The sequence below is a fragment of the Chrysochloris asiatica genome, unplaced genomic scaffold (assembly GCF_000296735.1).
Source record: "Chrysochloris asiatica unplaced genomic scaffold, ChrAsi1.0 scaffold00209, whole genome shotgun sequence".
In the NCBI taxonomy this organism is placed as follows: domain Eukaryota; kingdom Metazoa; phylum Chordata; class Mammalia; order Afrosoricida; family Chrysochloridae; genus Chrysochloris; species Chrysochloris asiatica.
This window is the reverse complement of record NW_006408727.1, coordinates 1,394,372-1,409,137: the sequence shown is the minus strand read 5'-3', so window position 1 is coordinate 1,409,137 and position 14,766 is coordinate 1,394,372. Positions and strand designations below refer to the sequence as shown.

The following is a 14,766-nucleotide window of genomic DNA, read 5'->3' as shown; positions in this document are numbered from 1 at the left end:
AGCAAGTGGCATAGTCCGGGGCCACGAAGCGCGGACGTACTGAACCCGACACCGCAGAGGACCACAGCGGTGCGGGGCCCAGGCTTGGAACAAGAGTCTCGGTGGTTGAAACCCATCATTGAGTTTGCGAAAAAACGGGCGGACAGGCAGACGACGGTTGGGACCGAGGGGCAGAGGAGGTGCTCGTGGCGTGAGAGGGGCAGGAATCCTTAGCAGACTTCCAGCTCCCGCCGACACTGCCATGGACGGCAACGACAATGTAACCCGGTTCTTTCAGCCCTCCTCTCTGCAGATGGACAACTACACCTTGTCCCCGAATGCCAGCAGTCTGAGCCCGGGCCTGGACTTCCACCTCGATCATGCATCCAGCGCTAGTCCTAACCCTGGGCTGAGTCTCGGGCCAGGTTCGAGCATCAGCTTCAGCTCCAGTCCTACTCCGAACCCGGAGCCTACTACCAGTAGCTTCGCAGGTGGTGCGGCGAGCCAGGGACCGTCCTCATTCCCTCAGCTCTGGGCTTCTCATGACACCCCTTTCTGGGACACTCCGCTCAACCATGGGCTGAACGTGTTTGTGGGCGCCGCCCTGTGCATTACCATGCTGGGTTTGGGCTGCACAGTCGACGTGAACCACTTTGGGGCGCACATACGCCGGCCAGTGGGCGCGCTGCTGGCCGCACTCTGCCAGTTCGGTTTCCTGCCGCTGCTGGCCTTCCTGCTGGCCCTCGTCTTCAAGCTGGACGAGGTGGCCGCTGTGGCTGTGCTCCTGTGCGGCTGCTGCCCTGGCGGAAATCTCTCCAACCTCATGTCCCTGCTGGTTGACGGTGACATGAACCTCAGGTACGGATCTCGGTTCTTTAGCCATCTTTCTCATCCTAGCCAGTCTGGCTCACAGACCAAGCCTAAAGAGAGCAGCAGTAGAGGTGGGTGAAATGAGGCATGCAAGATGGAAGAAGAAAGTGAAGGCAACATTGATGCTGGGGCGTTAGAAGAAAAGAGAGATGCTGACAAGTTGCAGGGGGAAAGATATAGACACAGATTGAGCTGTTATGAGGATCTGGGCCTTTCAGCGCATCTACCTCCCTAAGTGTTGGACAGTCGCACAGGCCTTTGGCCGCTGGAAGACAAAGGAATTGGGGAAATCTGAAGCTAGGACTAACAGGAAATGAAAACGCATAATAGAGTTATTGGCCCCAATAAAGAAAGTCATCTGATGAGAGAATAACACAAATCAATCCAACAAGCAGTGCTCAGTAGCTCTAACATGTCTAACATTCAAGGGTGGTCTGGAGAATTTTTAAAAAGAAAAATTGTTCCTTGCCCTCAGAATCATCCAGACCATAATCAGCTCAGTAGCCACTGAACAGTCAAGGGGCAGCAGCCATGAGGTAATATTTTTCTCCTGCCTTAGGTTTATTGTTTCAATTGGGTTTAGACTGTGCTCTCTTGCCACTTACTCCCTTCTGCCTTCCAATGAATTAAGTCCTCCCCAGACTTTAATCCCAGGAATCTGCAGTCTTCTCCTTACCCCTCTTCACCCAATGGTAAAAACAAAAAAACAAAACGCTTGGCTGGCTTATGGGCTCAGTCCAGTCCTGACTTCTGCTCCTTATCCCTTCTGCAGCATCATCATGACCATCTCCTCCACACTCCTGGCCCTGGTCTTGATGCCCCTGTGCCTGTGGATCTACAGCCGTGCTTGGATCAACACTCCTCTTGTGCAACTACTACCCCTAGGAGCAGTGACCCTGACTCTGTGCAGCACCCTCATCCCTATTGGGTTGGGTGTCTTCATTCGCTACAAATACAATCGCGTGGCTGACTACATTGTGAAGGTAAAGTTACTGTCTCATTGCCATACTCTGTCTCTCTTAGAGTCTTTGAGGTCTCTGACTCATAGGTAAAGTGCGAAGGAGGGAAGGGGCTTTGCCAGGGCTTGGGTGGATAATCTTTAAAAATAAATTTATGCAGCAAAGATAGCTCCACCTTTTTTGAATTCTTAAAATGGTACTTTAATTAAGACACAGCTTGATTAAAAATAGCATTAAGAAAACAACCAATACTTTGGGGGAGGAATAGATAACTGCAGAGGGGAGGAAGACAGCAATGCTGTTCAATGGCAACACAGTTTCCACTAACAAACTGTATTATTAAAAAAAAAAAAAATCAAGGCAGATTAAATGAAATTATTTTAATAGAACTTGTACAGGATTTTAGAAATACATTACTGGATCTTCAAAAGTAAAATTCTAATTCTGAGAAACCCTGTCATAAGGTGGTTTAGAAATAATATATTAACTTTCTAAAATTAAATCTGGACACTAAGAAGGCTAACATAATTGAAAAGTTAACTTGTGGCAATCAGGGAGAATACACAAAATATTTGTCTCAGAACATAAAGTAAAATGGGTCATGGACAAATGATGCAGGTAATATCGCCACTACTAAATATATGGGTGTGTGTTTCTTTCCCATTAGAGTTCTATGTGATTTGTATCTAATACTAGTGATAGCATATAGGATTTATATTACTTTCTGTAATATCTTCAATGCTACTTTATTTTCAAAAACTGGCATTTCTATAGCAGTAGAGAGTCCCTAATAGAGAAACATTGTAAGTATTTGCAAATTAAATTTTTGAGAACTCAGAAATAGTTGTAAAATTAAGTCATCAACAGGATTCCTATCTTAGGAAATTAGTGAAATAAAGTTTATGCCTAATTATTATAAAATACAAGTCTTTAAGACAAATGACGAGAAAAACAACCACTCCAATATACCTGCTATATAGATTTAGTAAGATATAATCTTTTTGTTTCACTTATACTAATTAATTGCCCAAAGTAATTTTATTATACAGAATGGCTAACTTTTATTAATATGAAAATAGAGAGCCTTATATATTAATATATATGGAATCCTGGAGGGGCGCTGTAGGATAAGCACTAGATTGCAAGGTCGGTTTGAACCATAAGGTCAGCGGTTCAAATCCACCAGCTGCTCCTTGGAAACCTATACAGGGTCACTATGAATCAGAATCTACTTGATAACACTTAACAACAATAAGTATATACATATACATATATACATAAGTTGTTGCTGTTGTTAAGTGCCTTCAAGTCGATTCCAACCCATAGCGACCCTCTATAGGGTTTCTAAACAACTTTGCAGTCTGACGCACCAGCCCACAGTGTTAGGCACACACACATTTATATCCAGTCTTGAATTTTAAAAAATCCTATTTTATAATCAATATGGTGGTGGTGGTGTGCCAAGGAATTGGTTCTGACTTACAGTGACTCTGCACAGGGTTCCCGAGGCTGTAAAGTTTTACAGGAGCAGAAAGCCTCATCTTTCTCTCGCAGAACTACTGATAGTTTCAAACCACAGACCTTAAATTAAGGTTAGCAGTGTGACTCATAACCACTATGCTACCAGAGCTCTCTATAATCAACATATATATTCTTAATATAATATACGTTGTTGTTGTTGTTAAGAGGCATCAAGTCTGTTCTGACTCACAGCTACTCTGTATGGGGCTTCCAAGGAGTGGTTGGTGGATTTGAACTGCTGACTTTGAGTTTAGCAGTCCAGTGTTTATCCTACAGTGACACACCAGGACTCCTGTAAAGATTACAGCCTTGAAAATTCTATGGGCAGTGATCCTATAGGGCAGTTGTACTCTGTCACACATAGGGTCACTATGTGGCAGAATCAACTTGATGGAAATGAGTATATAGATGTACCTATAGTGTGGCACTGTGGGTTAATGTGCTGGGCTGAAAAGGCCGTTTGAATCACAAGGTTGTCAGTTCAAGCTTACCAGCCGCTCCTCAGAAATCCTATACAGGGTCGCTATGGGTCGGAACTGACTCAACAACACTAACAACAACATACATTAAAGAACTTACTAAACTTAATCATTAGGGTAATACTATGAATGTGATTACATTTACTATAAGATCTTAAGAATTCTATGCCACACCCACTAAGATTCAAAAAACAAAACAAAATAATAAAATATTATTCAGAAAGTTTGGCTGAGTTTTAGTTTAAGGTGAGACTATTCTTATTCCTTTAAAAGAACATTATTACTACTAAAATATGGTTCATAGCACTTTAAAATGGACATTCAATATCAATGTTCACCCAAATGATTTAAAATGTAGACAGTTCTCAGGGTAAAATGTCATAGTAATGGACAACTAGTATTTGCCCTTTAATGTTGTGTAAATTTGCCTTCACTTGGAAATGACTGAATCCGCTGCTACTGCCAACAAATTCTTCCTCAGAGTTACCTTTTAAATCACGTAACAACCACAACAAGCTTCACAGAAGCAGCCTGCCACATCTTTCTCCCATAAAGCACATAACGAGAGGATCAGAAGCAACACTTTCTCTTGATCTGTCTTAATCCCTCCTACCCTCCCTCATTTTAAGAACCAAGTTAACTACCAATCAAATGCATTCCAATGTATTCACCAGAATGCTTTCCACAGCCAGTTTGTTTATTTGAATACGTGAAGAGTGCCAGTCAGTACCTCAGTGACACAGGGTTTTATACAGACTCAGTTGTACTGTATCTGAAGTTCACCTCTTAGAATAGTGGCACTGTAGGATAAGCACTGGACCGCAAGGTCAGCAGTTCAAACTCACCAGCTGCTCCTTGGAAACCCTATACAGGGTCTCTAGGAGTCAGAACTGACTTGACAACACTTAAGATAACAAGCATCACCAGAAATTTATGGGTGGGAGGTTTCTTACTAACAGATGAAAAAAGAGGAGGGTTTGTAAAACTGCAAAGAATTTCTCACATCTCACATTTACATTCTTTCTCTTATAAAATCTAAGATACGGCAAGTATTTCAATATTGCCAACTATCCTCTGCACTATAAAGTATTTTGAAGATGAAAATATCACACACCATGTTTCATAAAACTGAATAGCAAGTACACCCTTCATGTGTAAAACCAAAACAAGTATCTATGGAAAATGTGGGGTCCTGTTCAGGGAAAGCAAAAGTCCTCTTGTGTATTCACCAGAAAATTCCTGGGATATTGGGTTTGATTCTGACTGTTCTTATTTTAGAAAGCACCTTCACATATTAACATACCCTCCTCACAACGGTCAGGAATCCAACACAAAGTTCCATGAAGGAGACTGAGTCCCAGGATAAATCTGTCTGGAGAATAGTGAACATTCCTCTCAATAACTTTAAAAAAAAACTCCTGAGGAGCTGTTTTTGAAAAGACATAGTGTTTCATGTTACTCCTGAGGCCATACCCAAGACAGGTTGTAAATGGCAAATTGTCATTTACAGTAATTAGAGTCTCCTAACAATCAAAGCCATTGGACAGACCTGGAGGCCTCTTGAGGGTATTTTCAGAAATACTCTTGTAGAAACATTTTAGGGTGCACATCTCCATTTTGTGTGATCTCTTCTTCCAAGACACTATAATTTTCTATGACACTATGATTCTCTTAGCTAAATTCCTTTTGAACGATCTTACTATTGACAGCTTGTCTATCCGTTTTCTTTTACTAGGTTTCCCTGTGGTCTCTGCTAGTGACTCTGGTGGTTCTTTTCATAATGACCGGCACTATGTTAGGACCTGAACTGTTGGCAAGTATCCCCGCAGCTGTTTATGTGATAGCAATTTTTATGCCTTTAGCAGGCTACGCCTCCGGCTATGGTTTAGCTACTCTCTTCCATCTTCCACCCAACTGCAAAAGGACTGTGTGTTTGGAAACAGGCAGTCAGAATGTGCAACTTTGCACTGCCATTCTAAAACTGGCCTTCCCACCACGTTTCATAGGAAGTATGTACATGTTCCCATTGCTTTATGCCCTTTTCCAGTCTGCAGAAGCAGGGATTTTTGTCTTAATATATAAAATGTATGGAAGTGAAATACTGCACAAGCGTGATCCTTTAGATGAAGATGAAGACACAGATATTTCTTATAAGAAATTAAAAGAAGAGGAAATGGCAGACACTTCCTATGGCACAGTGAACACAGATAATTTAATAATGATGGAGACCACCCAGACATCTCTCTAAACACAGAGACACAAAGGAACTTCATATTTATGATCTGTGATATGTATATGTTTTATATAAAATTGGTTTGCATTATCATACATGTAACCATTGTCGATTGCACTGGTGTATTAACCAAGCGTTTCCACAAATTACAGATAATGGCATCATACAACCATTAAAGTGAAGTTTGAGTTAGTTAACTGCCTTTTAGTTTTCACCATTAACAATTTCTATGATTCTTTCTAATATGTGACATATAAGAACACAAGGTGTTGGAAATGTAGAATTTTGGCGCATTATCTTATATGAGTAAAAACAGTCTATATTTGTAAAGCATAATGGAGCTTAATGTAATTGTACAAAAGTGTATTCTGCTCAATTTATAACCTGACGATGTGGATTTTGACCTGTATTCAGAGATATCTCCCAACAGGTTAATTAAACAATGAGATATAGCAATCTTATTGTCAAGCCTGTATCAAACCAGAGAAAAATGATATTCATGTCTTTATGTACTTATAAACAACCACATTTATGCCAGTAGACCAAGCATTTTCTTTCGAAGTGGGGACTAATTTGGTTTTCAGCATTTATGTAAATACACCCCAAATCAACTACCTGTTGGAGTATAGTTCAATTAGTAAACTTTCTAGAATTACTATCCCTGGAGGAGAGCTATAGCTGTCACCCAAGGTGAAGCTAGTAACCATCTGGGTCGGGGTGGGGAGATGTGCCTGGGGAGACAACAATTAGCCTAGATATGGATGCCCTAGAATGCTTCCCCGTGCCCTTACCGGAAGGCTTTCAAAGGGCAGCTGGAAGATACACTATAACCTGAAATCTGAGCTCACAGACCCACAGCAATACCCCAAACCGTCGTTTTCCGATTCACTCACCCAAAGGCACCCACTCAGCTTCCCCGACGGTGCAGACACCTGGAGCGATCCGGGGCTGGGGACCACCTGGTGCAGCTAATCCAGGCGCGCGTGCGCTCAGACGACTTCCCTAATAAGTCAGGTTCTCGGGGGAAAGAAAGCCGTCTTTCCTGGCCCACTGACGGTCTTCGGGCCGGCCTCTGGGGCTGAAGCCTTCCACGTCGAAAGGGTTGCTGAGGGACGACTCCCCCTCAGCAGGGACACAGGCCAGCGCCCAACGCTGCGAGACCAGCTGCCTCTGGGCTGAGGGTCGTTCACGCCTTCGTGGCCGCCCCCGCAAAACCGCCTACTTAGGGCGCAGCTGGTGGGAGCGGCTGCGGCTGCGCCTATGGCTGCCCCAGGGGACGAAGTGCTGGACGGCTACGTGTATCCTGCATGCGCCCCCTACTCGTACTCCTACCCCTACCCGCCGGGCGCCAAGGGCAAGGCCCCGGCGGGAGGAGGCGGCTGGCGCCACCGTAGCAGGGGCTACCTTCCCGCCTCCTCGTCTTCCTCCTCCTCTTCCGCGAGGGTGGCCTCGGCGGCTTTCCCCGGCTACGGGCAGCTGATGGCCGCCGAATACTTCGACAACTACCAGCGGGCACAGCTCATGGCCCTCCTGTCCCAGGTGAGCCCGGGTTTCGTTCCGCGGCCCCGCAGAGCCAGCAGCCGAGACGTGGGTGTGCAAGTGAACCCGCGCCGCGACGCCTCGGTGCAGTGCTCGCTGGGGCGGCGCACGCTGCTGCGTCGGACCCGCGATCCCGGCCCCTCGGCCTCTCCACAAGCTTCCCACCGGGGCCCGGAGGTAGGTAGCCCGTCGAGCGTCGCCCCGCGGCCCGTGCGCTTCCCGCGCACGGTTGCCGTGTATTCCCCCGTGGTCTCTCGCCGCCTCACCACCTTCCTGGAGGGGGCCGAGGCTGCGGCGGCGGGAGCCGGCCAACCGAAGGCCGGGGCGCTAGAGGGAGAGCAGGGGCTGTCCTCGCGGTTCGAAAGCTCAGAGCAGGCCGGGACGTCGGCGAGGAAGGCGCTCCTCTGGCCACAGTCCGAGAAGGACGACGATGAGGCACAGGCCGCGGTGCAGGCGAGCTGGGAGCAGCCTGCCGACGGCGCCGGAGCGCCGGCTCGAGAGGACCGGGGAGGCGACGCGGCCCAGAGCAGCCCCGAGCAGCCCAGGAGGGCCGAGGACACAACCGTCGCGAAAGACAGGTCGTCGCCGCCGCCGAGCCCCGAGGCGCGCAGGGAGCGCCTGCGCTTCCAGGTGAGGCCGGGCTGGGGCAACCCGAGGTGGGGGAGGCCCCGAGGGTGGGGTGGGAGCCGCTGGGTCTCCTGGTTCCTGGCTTTGCCCTCCAGCCCCAGCCCCTTATGGCTGCGCCGCCGATAGGAGGTGCTAAGGTTCCTTAGGCCGCCCCATTGCTAGTCGCAGGTGTTGTCTTTAAACTCGCTTTGACTTGAGTGCAGCTTGGTTCTGTTTTGCAGCGATTATAAAACACTGACTCCGTACGTGCACCGCTGGCTAGGAGCAGACTTTTTCACATTTTTATTCGGCGCATATAGGCACTATAAAACCGTGACTTTAAGCCAATAGTCCTCTCTCTCTTCATTCGGCTTTTGTATGAAATAGGATGGGTATTCACATAGAAGGAGACTACCTTAGCAGGAGAGTGGATTCTCCAGATCCCACTTCTATTTCCTCAAAGGTCCTAACAGTTGATTTGGGGAATTGTCTTCAGCTCTGCAGTATCGCCAGCTCTTACCTGCGTCGTTCAAGCTGATCATTACACCGGAAGCATTTGAAAAGCCCCAACAGAAACTTAGTGCTACCAGAGCATTTGGCTGTTCCCTATTGCTGCCTAAGAGAGTAGCAGGCTTGGGAGTTCCGTTCATGCTAGCTGCATCCCAAAGGACCAGGGATGCCTGCAATTGTGATGTTAAGTCAGTTCTGACACATCAGCGACCCGGTGTATGGTTTCAGAGGAGTGCCTGGTGGGTTTGAACCACAGACATTGTGGTTAGCAGTGCTTATCCTGGTGGTGGTGGTTGTGTGGCATTGAGTTGGTTAGGACTCACAGATTTCAAATGTCACAGATTGTAAATCTTTATGGGAGCAGAAAGTCTCATCTTTCTCCCGTGAAACCGCTGGCAGATTGTGGTTAGCAGTCCAAACCTTACTCACTACACTACTAGGGTAAAGTGCCAGGTTATGCAAAGTGCCATGGAGTTAGTCTTGACTCATAGTGACCCTGTATAGGGTTTCCAAGCCGTGGCTGGTGAGTTTGAACCGCCGACCTTTCTTTCGGTCCAGTGCATTAACCCACAGAGAACCATTATAACCCAGGAGAGGTGGGAAGGAAGGCATGAGGCCAGGAGGAGCACTTTGTTGCTCAGAAACACAGCCATTGGGAGTGAATTGAGAAACTCTGTGTTGGTAGCTGAGCCCCAGCCTTCCTAGGTTCTAGTTTGCTCACCTGTGAGAACCTAAAGTGTTTTTCTTCAGTTGTGAAGGCCTAACTCCCAAGACACTTGTTTGTGACTTATATGGGAAGCGTAAGAATATAGTGATAGCACTTGGAAACCACTGCTATCAAGTTGGTTCTGAATCATAGCAGTCCTGTATAGGAGTTCCAAGGCTGTAAATCTGTACAGGAACAGAAAACATCTTTCTACCATGCAGTGACTAGTGGGTTTGAACTGTCAATGTTATGGCTGGCAGTCCAGTGCTCATCCTATGGCACCACCATTTTTTGTTATTGTTAATAATTGCTGTGGAGATGATTCTAACCCCTAGCAACCTTATATAGTATTTCTGGTGGCTGGTGCCTACTTTTCAGTTCAGCGCATTAACCTACAGTGCCACACCGGGAGTCTGCACCGTTATTTGGTGGTGGTGATGTGCTGTGGAGTCACTTCCAACTCATAGCAACCCTGCCCAGGGTTTCTGAGGCTGTAAATCTCTATGCGAGCAGAAAGCCTCATCTTTCTACCGCGGAACAGCTGGTAGTTTCGAACTGCTGACTTTAAGGTTCACAGCCCGATTTATAACCATGATGAGCTCACTACACTACCATTTAGTTTACATTTAATATGAATTACTCCCAAATGTGACTTATGTACTACTTTGATTCGTAGCACTTCTGTTTGCTGGAAATTTAGCAAGGGTTAGTAGATGCCCTCTAGTCTACTTGACTAATGGGTACTCTATGCACAATGCTGCTGCTGGTGGTGGTGATGGTGAGCCAAGGAATCAGCTCTGACTCATAGCAACCCTGCATGGGGTTTCCTAGGCTGGAAATCTTTTCAGGAGCAGAAAGACTCATCTTTTCTCCACCAGAACAGCTGGTAGTTTCGAACTGCTGATCTTGAGGTGAGCAGACCAACTCATAATCACTACACTACTGGAGCTCCTTCTATGTGATCAAGTTATTCTGATCATAGGGTTTTCATTGACAAATTTTTGGGGAATAGATTGCTAGGACTTTCTTCTGGTTTGTTAGTCTGGAAACTCCACTAAAAACTTTTCAGCATCACAGTACCCACAGCACACAAGCCTCCACTGACAGATATGTGGTGACTGCTTTTGAGGTGCCTTGTAAGAGTCAAACCCCGGTACCTAACATGGAAGATGAGGATTCTGCCACTGACCTACTACTGGCCTCACTAGCAGGGTGGGTAGTGGTGGTGATTCCAACTCGTAGTAAGCCCATGCATGCACAACAACAGAATGAAACACTGCCTGGTTCTGTGCCATCCTCACAGTTGTTACGTTTGAAGCCATTGCTGCTGCCGCTGTGTCAATCCATCTTGTTAAGGGGCTTCCTCTTTTTCGCTGACCCTCCACTTATCAAGCATGATGTCAATGAAGGTCCTTTCTTGATAACATGTCAGAAGTATGAGAGTATTTGAAATCTTGAGCATGTATTGAAAATAGCTTATGCTGCAGTCTGATTTTCTTCCGTTCAATAACCACTTCCCTTATGTGTAAGCTTGAAGATCAGACTCCATCCTGTGGAGAAGAGGCCTCCCTAAGGATTTCAAGCATCAGAGAATCTTGGATGTTTGCCTTCTCTTCTCCCCATCTGAGGGAAAACACCTCTATAGTTGTTTGTCCTCCTGTCTTACGAACCATGTTAAGCTGGTATATAAACATTTTTAGATCCATGTTTACTTGTTTGGCTAAGCCATTTAATTCATTTAATTACTGTAGAACTTTATCTAAACTAGATGCTACTGTTTTTTTCTGCCATGATCTGAAAGGAAGTTGCCAGTGTTAAATATCAGATCCTTCCCAGATTCTGCAATGAAGGAAAATTCAACTGCCCTGGTTAAACACTCATATTTTGTTCAGTTCTTAGAGCAGAAGTATGGCTATTACCATTGCAAGGACTGCAACATCCGATGGGAAAGTGCGTATGTGTGGTGTGTACAGGGCACGAACAAGGTAAGAAAGCCCTGGTCAGTGGCATCTTCTTGACCAAAAGGACTTTTGCTGTATGTTTGTTGTTGTTTTTTTCTCTTTACAGGTTTACTTCAAGCAGTTTTGCAGAAGTTGTCAGAAGTCTTATAACCCTTACAGAGTGGAAGATATCACCTGCCAAGTAAAATAAATGTTAATCATACTGGGCCTAAATTTTGTAGTGGTAGGGTTTAGGTTTAGGTTTTCTGAATGTACTATCTAAAGCAGCTAGGTTCCCAGATAACTTTAATTTTTATTATCAGTTTTTAGAATAATATTCTAGAATTATATTCCACTGGGAAACTGGGGCTAGGTGTTTTATTAGTTTCTTTCTGCCCTTGCACATCCTGGTCAAGTTAACTCTTCTGAGACTGCTACCTCACTTGTAATGTGGAAGAATGCTTGTTGTACTTGCTACTTGTGGTTTCACGTGAGAAAGCAATCTGAAAACTAGAATGTCTTTCTACTAACAAGAAAAGGTGGCCTTTTCTCCAAGTGCTTCTTATGAAGCCCTGATGTTGCTGGGAGAAAGATGAGGCTAGAGATCTATAGTCTTGGAAGCCCTACGTGGTCGCTGTGAGTTGGAATCGGACTCAGTGGCAGTGGGTTTGATTTGGGTTTATGAAGTACATACCCAACCTCAAGTATTTAGATAATAAACACAGGTTTTTTGGATTTTTTTTGTGTGTGTGTGTGTTTGTGCAAGTAAGGATGCTATAATCTTCTGAACAAATGACAACAGGTCTGATAGCATGAATATATTCCACATGGCCCTTAATATACAAAGTCAGAGATGAGCACAGGTTTTAAAGTTTCAGTCTTGCCTGAGAGCTCCTAAAAGCAGGACAGTTTGTTATAAAGTAAATGTAAGCTGTTTGCTCAGCTTTATGTGGGAATTGGGTGACGGGGATAACTGGTAAGATAATTGCTTTGTCCCACAGTGCCACACTAAGTCTGGTGTGTCACTGTGGGATAAAGCCCTGGACCACAAGGTCAACAGTTTAAACTTGCCAGCTGCTCCTTGGATAATCCTATTACAGGGTCACTATGAGTCGGAACTGACTCAATGGCACTTAACAACAGCAAGCATTGCACTATGACTTCAATGATCTTCTAACATGAAAGAAGAGATGTTTGTTGTGCAGCTAGCAAGGCCCGGAATACTGGTGCTGTACAGTGCTGGCTCTTGCTTGAGTTAAATACCGGAGTATTAACACCACAGGGTGGGTGGAAAGAAAGTATGAGAAACTGTTCAGAGTTTTAGGTCACAGCAGAAATAGGAAGGTAGGTTCTAAAGCAGGGTACGGTAACCACTCTGCTCTTGGCTTGGTGTTTACTGCCCTGCCGGGCTGTCTCATCTTAAGGGTACTTAGCAGGAGAAGGGGCTATGTCAGGCAGCCAGTGATGACAGGTCTACCTGAGACTTACTCCTTGGCACTAGTCCTCACACCTTAGCTTCCTTTCATTTCAGAATCCTCCTCCCCCGACTTCTTTATTCTCGACTCTTTTGGTGTGGAAGATATTTCCTCTTAGAAAATTCTAGACTTCTAAAGAGATGTTACAGTTCAGAATGGAATCTTATGCATTATGGCATCACGGCTAACTCACCAGCTTGCCATCAGGTCATTTCAGAATCGTGGTAAACACATATGTGTCAGAACTGTGCTCTATAGGCTTTTCAGTGGCTGAGTGTTTGAAGGTGAATCACCAGCCCTTTCTTCAGAGATGCCCATTAACCCAACAACCTTTGTAATATTAGCAGCCAAGCACTTAACCTCTACTGCTACTTAGACATGACACCATAGAGTTAAGCACCTTCTTTTCTTAATGTAGTGTAATGGTTACGAGCCGGGCTGCTAATCTCAAGGTCAGCAGTTCGAAACTACTAGCTGTTCCTCTGAGAAAGATGAGGCTTTCTACTCCCGTAAAGATTTACAGCCTCGGAAACACTATACAGGATTGCTATGAGTCGGAACTGACTCAAAGTCACTTAACAACATTCTTAATGTGGACTCCTGGTGTGGCACTATGGGATAAGCATTGGACTGTGAACTCAAGATAGGTTCAAATCCACCAACTGCTCCTATACAGGGTTGCTATGAGTCACAACTGACTCAAAGGCACTTAGTAACAAAAATTCTTAATGCTAGAGCCCTGCTGTGGTGCTGTAGGGTAAACACTGGACTGCTAACCACAAGGTTTGTGGTTTAAATCCACCAGCTGCTCCTTGGAAGCCCTATGGGAGGGGTCGCTATGAGTTAGAACTGACTTAACAGCAAATTCTTAAGGCTATCATTGCTAGCTAGGGATGTAGGCAGATAAAACAAGATAAACGGCCTTGTTTACAGCACATTCAGTAAATATTTGAATGGATTCGAAAATAAATAAACCCCTTGGTGAGTTCCAAGGACTTTAAAAGTTATCTTCTGTGTGTATTTCTACTTTGATTTTTCAGAGTTGTAACCAGACTCGATGTTCCTGCCCAGTAAAACTTCGGCACGTTGACCCTAAAAGGCCCCATCGACAAGATTTGTGTGGGAGATGCAAAGGCAAACGCCTCTCCTGTGATAGCACTTTCAGCTTCAAATATATCATTTAAGCAAGTGTAACCATGGTCCTGCTGAACGTGTCTTGTGGGGCAGACCAGTGGGCTTTTCTCCATGTCCCTTCTCCTTCTCTACTTCCCCCTTCTCCAAATACTTGATGAAAGGCAGTGTATTTTGACGAAGACTTCAAATAAAAGTATTGCAACACAATTTAAAAATTGCTTAAAATCTTAATGTTTTCAAAAATAAAGTTTAAGGAGTGCTTGCTTTGTGCAAACAATGAGGCTGTGACTTTACTGGTTTCACCTTCAATTTTCCACATTGGTTCATGGCATACAGTGTGTGCTGGGCTCTTGTTGAGCTTGTTACAGTAACTTGAAAAACAACTTTGAGGGTTCCTAGGCATGAGGTTTATTATTTAAGTCTTCTTAGTAGGGTTAGAGCTTAGAGAGATGTAGTGGATGGACACTAAGTTTCCTGACGTTAGAATTGGTATTTATCCTCTAGGGATGGTGGAGCAGCTATTCCTTGATGAGGTGGAGCCCGTTGTGTGTTGTGTGGTAACTCCAAGCAAACTGAGTAGCTGGCTTGGTATAAGTGGTGGCTTCCTGTATATGGAAAGCATGGCTTAATGGGTAAACGATTTGGGGGGCTGGGGATCATTGTAAATCGACCTCATGCAGAAAACTGATTATGAAGTCAAATGAGGATGGTAATAGGATGGTGAAGGGCAGCTTCCTGTAGCAAACCTGTCAAATGTACTTTAGGTGGTAACTTCCTATTTTAAAGAAAAACCACATCTATAAAACTGCGTTTGA

At 45.0% G+C, this 14,766-nt stretch overlaps 2 protein-coding genes across 2 annotated transcripts; both read left to right on the top strand.

The window, feature by feature from the left end:
- Positions 1 to 241: 241 nt before the first annotated feature.
- On the top strand, positions 242 to 6,056 carry SLC10A4 (solute carrier family 10, member 4). Its single transcript, XM_006872670.1, has 3 exons — positions 242 to 837; positions 1,622 to 1,832; positions 5,544 to 6,056. Exons 1-3 carry the CDS (start codon positions 242 to 244, stop codon positions 6,054 to 6,056), a joined length of 1,320 nt encoding a protein of 439 aa, XP_006872732.1.
- A 1,245-nt stretch (positions 6,057 to 7,301) lies between these two features.
- ZAR1 (zygote arrest 1) lies at positions 7,302 to 14,001 on the top strand. Its single transcript, XM_006872669.1, has 4 exons — positions 7,302 to 8,210; positions 11,295 to 11,387; positions 11,470 to 11,544; positions 13,858 to 14,001. The coding sequence occupies exons 1-4, from the start codon at positions 7,302 to 7,304 to the stop codon at positions 13,999 to 14,001; spliced, it is 1,221 nt and encodes a 406-aa protein (XP_006872731.1).
- Positions 14,002 to 14,766: the final 765 nt, after the last annotated feature.